At 41.4% G+C, this 5069-nt stretch overlaps 2 protein-coding genes across 2 annotated transcripts in view; one reads left to right on the plus strand and one right to left on the minus strand.

Annotated features, from left to right (window-relative positions):
- Positions 1 to 4644, minus strand: part of LOC106518058 (inositol 1,4,5-trisphosphate receptor type 1) — an 83663-nt gene extending 79019 nt beyond the window's left edge. The window contains exons 1-3 of the mRNA XM_014009152.1: positions 4565 to 4644; positions 4004 to 4336; positions 2496 to 2610 (exon numbers count right to left, since the gene is read on the minus strand). Of these exons, the coding sequence (XP_013864606.1) occupies positions 2496 to 2587 (92 nt within the window). The 5' untranslated portion in view covers positions 2588 to 2610; positions 4004 to 4336; positions 4565 to 4644. The remainder of the gene's footprint in view (positions 1 to 2495; positions 2611 to 4003; positions 4337 to 4564) is intronic.
- A 76-nt stretch (positions 4645 to 4720) lies between these two features.
- Positions 4721 to 5069, plus strand: part of sumf1 (sulfatase modifying factor 1) — a gene marked incomplete in the record, with an annotated part of 5931 nt that continues 5582 nt past the window's right edge. Inside the window, 1 exon segment of the mRNA XM_014009154.1 lies at positions 4721 to 5031. Coding sequence (XP_013864608.1) covers positions 4780 to 5031 — 252 coding nt within the window.

Raw genomic sequence — 5069 nt, forward strand, 5'->3', positions numbered from 1 at the left:
GGAAAACTTTAAGTACACTGGTTGGAGTCCTAACTGGGCACAACCTGCTCAACAACCACCTTCTCACATGGTTTCTCTATCCATCCCCACTCACCATAAACCATAACTGTTTCAGATCTTCTTTTTTTTTTTGGTTGTTTTAGAAACTTACACCATTTCCCTGCTTTTAAAAATAAAGTTGCATAATAATAATACAAAAACTGACTCTTGATGCCAAGAATAAATTTTTGATTCCCCAGTTGAAACCGCTAACATTTACAGCAATAATCAAGAGTGTTTAATCATCATTTAGTTCTCTTTTTTCCTAAAAGGATATTTCAGATTTAATTTGGACTGGAGTTTTGAGAAGTTGGTCTTAGCGGTTAGTATATTACCTGCAGCAAACAGAGTTATCTCATTTTAAAGCAATGATGTCCAATCCTGSTCCCTGAGGACCACTATCCTGCATGTTTGTGTCTCACTGCTCCAACACATCTTGCTTGAATGCATGGGTGATTACCAGGCTTTTGCAGAACTTGAAGAGGYAATTTAATAATWGAAACAGGTGTGTTGGAGCAGAGAAACAAGTAAGACATACAGGATAGTGGCCCCTTGAGGACCAGGATTGGACACTGTTGGTTTAGAGCAGTGTTTCCCAAGTCTGGTCCTCAAGGCACACTGCCCTGCATGTTTCGCTGCTTTAAAGCACCTGATTCAGATGATTGCAGTTAAAAAAGTMTTTTCATCAGTTATCAATTGAAATCAGCTGTGTTGAAGCAGGGAAACATCTGAAACATGCAGGGCAGTGTGCCTTGAGGACYGGGCTTGGACACTGCTGGTTTAGAGAATCGGTCAGAGGTTCTGATGGAGGAGATGAGCGAACAGATCAGATTTTAATTTAATTTAATTTGAAAACAACTCCAGTTTCAAAAAWTGGTTCAGCAGAACATATTTTATGAATATGACAGTGAATTATTTTACTATCGTATTGCACAACCCGGTTCCACCTCACATGTGTTTTGTAAAACTGTGGGTTCACATGAACCACTAATGATAACAAGCTGCTGTCCTCGGTATGAAACCTCCTGAATATTTCTTACCGACTCATTCACCCACACTTACACAATGCTTTTTATCACTAACTGTTAGCTCGATAGTCCGTTCCTTTCTTTAAACTGAGGACATTCAAAGAGCTAGCTACAACACGTAAGGCATTAATTGTTCATGGTTTTTCCACACTTCAAAATATAGAAATCATTGCATCATTTTCAATGCTCTCTCATAATAAATGAAGGTTTATTGACCCAAAACACAGAATTTGTCAGCGCTGTGGATAAACCCCCCATTTTTTCTTCTTGTATCAACAAAAATAAGGAGATTTTCTGCTGGATCACCAGTGGGCAGGATGAGTATGATGTGACAAATTAAACTTTTACTGGTTTGTAATAACACTTCCTGGGACAGAGGCCAAATCCCACGTCTATTTCAGTTCTTTTTTTCAGCAAAATGGTCTAAATCATGCAACAGAACAATCTAACCTCCAGCCTTTGCAAAGTCAATAAAGAAGGCTGGAACACAGATACAGAGTGAAGAACGTGTGTTTGGTGGGCAGGACTCGTGTGTAACTCGAACACCACTCAGGTGGTTAGTTATTGACAACGAGCAGCTCCACCTGTGAACAAACAGCATCTTTCCTGCTAAAGGCGCATGTTAAAAACTTCGAATCTTCCTCACAGAGTCCTGTCTGTAGTTTTTACATATTGTGCTGCTGCTCTGACGGAGAAGCGCTAATGCTCACGGAGCTTTCTCTCCTCTCAGTATTGTGTTTCCTCGAAGGCAGACAATGTGGAGAATGCAGCTGAGTTGGTTTTATGTACAGAGTGGGTGGCTTTTGGCCAAAACGCTCATGACAATTTTTGTAAATGTGTGTACTTTAGAGCGTGTTTGTGGCTACGTGGGAGGTGCTGGAATTCAAGAAAGGCCACAAAGTCTTTCAAATGACTCAGTGTTTGTTATGGATCATTCCATTTTTAATGAACCGAAAGGGGGCGKGGACTCAGGATGCTGAGCTGAAAGCCCTGATTCCATTATTGATGCTAGAAACAAAACACGCCTCCTGATGTTGCTGCACTGGAAATCAAACTGGACAAACTTCAAAGCTAATTTCTATGAGCTGATTTACTTTTAGGGAGGGAAACGGAACAAATACAGACCATTAATGTGTAATAATAGTTTAGTAATATCGTTATTACATATTCTAACCACAAATTCAAGATAGCTTTTCATTTAGAAACTAAATGATGAATTTCTACGACAGATATCTGCATCACATACAAAAAGTTCATTCGATGCATCACAATTATTCGACTCACAGAAGAAGAAGGGAATGCTTTAACAGTAAGTTTTTGCGAACCTGCTAACAGTTTTGAAAAACTGAACATTTGATGCAAAGAGACATCACAAAAGTGTTAGAAGAAGACCCTGCCCAGACCGTGTGGCCCCTTTGAGAGACATACCCCAAGGTACTGATGAAGCCATTGGTGGATCCCTCYGCGTACAGGGAGCAGATGTCCCCGATATGCAAAAAGCTGGACATCTTATCCGACATGTTTGGCACAAACTGGAGAGCACCTAAGGAGGGTAGGAGGAACACACACACAATAAAAACTCAGTGTAGTCACTCTTATTGTGTCAAGCATGAGCCTAAACAGTTTGACATCCCTCAAAAGTTAAAGAAACATCCAATTTTTTGTTTTAGGAATACCATAGWGTCTTGTACGAACACAACAGCTGAGACGGACGAGTTTGAACCACCAGTTACAGGATGAACCAGTCAACCCAATACTAATAATTATTTCTCAYGACTTGCAACACGTTAGGGGTGTAAATCACCAGCTTTATAACAATATGATATTACATCGATATGTTTGGATGATGATTTGATATTTCTCAATATCACAATGTCTATCAYGATATGATTTTGATTCARTTCAATTTACATGTCTGCGATCGATATAATGTGATTTCATGTGCTCTTCTAAMGCAATGACTGYGTTAGATGGACATATTATGAAACTGATTCACATCAAGAATATAATAACGATATAGATCGATATTTTCATTTTTGCATCGATATAACTGAATCATGAACCATTCAAATCAATATATTGATATAGATCGATGTATTGACCGTGCTTTCTCCTCTGTGGCCCCTAGGCTCTGGAATGAACTCCCATTTAATCTGTGCTCCCTTGATAACATTGTCTCTTTCAAGACACTCCTAAAACACGTTATTGGTTATTTGCAGGTAGCTGTAAAGTTAACTTGTATTTAAATGCAAGTCAACTTTGTATTGTTTTTTGATTAGGATATGTTAACTCTATATGTGGATTAAATTTGCTGTAATAAGATGTGAATCCGGGGGTGTTTTACACTGAATTTAGACCTGTTATTTTTGTTACATTTTGTTACAGTGCCCTGGGGTTAGGGTTTGTTGTAAACTGAACTGAAAAGTGCAACAGCAACMGTTTGAAGAGCCCTGCATGGATTTGCATAGAAGCGGCAGGAACTGAAAATCCTCTGTTTACTGATGAGTGGCTTCAGTGACTGGGAGCAGGAAGGCTTTCTGCACCTGCAGCAGGTCATCATCATCTTCATCACCACAACCTGAGGCTGACATGTAAAGCTCCATCCACAAGCACTGTCCCATCAGACGAAAGTCTCTTACAAAATAATGTTTTCCAGCTCAGTGAACAGGCAGACTTTCATTTGAGCCTAAGCGCGCATATCACTCGGTGTGATTGTTTATCCAACTGGCCCCTTTTAGAAAGTTTTACCAATCTATACATCTCTMAGCTGCACCCCCAATTTCATTACTTCATGTCTAAAAAGATGACTTTTACAAGCGCATGTTTGCAGCTGTGATGTTCTGATACCCATGTAAGGAGAAGTCAATCCTTTTTATCTCCGCTGATAAAGAATAGGAAAATAGTAAAAACTGTGTGAGTTGTGCGTTCCAGTTTACCTCGTCCTCCTCGGCTGTCGTACCGCTCAAATGTTCATCTTTCTCCGGACTACGGGAGACGGCATGACTCTGGTTTCCTCGCCGCCGGGCCGAGGGGAACGTCCAGCCGTCAGCGGCTCAGATAATCCGGTTTTTGACAGCTTTCCGCGGATACTTTCCCAGAAGCAGGCGGGCGGGCAGCAGGCACTGGCTGGTCGAGCTGCCTGGCTCTCTGCCAACTCTTCTTCTTCTTCTTCTTCTTCTTCTCCTTTTCAGGCGGTTGTAGTGTTGGTAGCTGGGAAATGCTGTCCCTGTGCCTTCATCTTACCTCGAACTGTATCACTCCTTTTACGACTTTATAGTGTCAAAAAGTTTATTTGAGTAAAAGTAATTAAAAAAGAATATGTTTAGTTAAAGTGAGAATATTTTTTTAAATATTTCCTGTAGTTTAAATAGAAAAAACGTAGCAGCTATACTTTTAAGACTTACAGCATTGTGATATGACTATCTGAAGAAAAATACACAAATCCCCGTTCGGCAGTAAATTGTGGGTTCACACAGCTTAAACACCGGCGCACGTACCGGAGAACTGAGTAGGCGGAGTTTCATGTGGACWACCGCTTCGTTTGGTTTCAAGGATAAACTCCTCCCTTGCCGCTCATCATCMCCTCTAGCCGGGTCACGCGCCGGCAAACCTTGAATATGTTTYAACTCGACCAGCTGACTTCTCACGTGACTTTTGCGGAAGTCAAGTTCCGACAACAACATGAGCGGYTCCTGACCCGTGATAGTTCAGAATGGTTCGCTGTTTTCTCATACTTTTCGCCGCTGGTTTTGTGAACGAGGCTTTTTGTCTTCAGGATTCATGCGAGCGGGAGCAGGAACCCGTCTCCACGGGAGAAGCCAGAGGCTGCGGCTGTGAGAAACTGAGAAGAGCCACTGCTGAGGGCAGGACGGCGTCCGACAACCCGGCTGGTAAATACTTTACGGCGGCCAACGAGGTGAGGACTGGGGTCAAAAATGAAGAGGAGAAGAAACCGCAAAATCAGGTGTGTGTCTCAATTAATTAGGCTTTTGACCTGATAAT

This window comes from Austrofundulus limnaeus, unplaced genomic scaffold, assembly GCF_001266775.1.
Source record: "Austrofundulus limnaeus strain Quisiro unplaced genomic scaffold, Austrofundulus_limnaeus-1.0 Scaffold55, whole genome shotgun sequence".
NCBI classification, from domain to species: domain Eukaryota; kingdom Metazoa; phylum Chordata; class Actinopteri; order Cyprinodontiformes; family Rivulidae; genus Austrofundulus; species Austrofundulus limnaeus.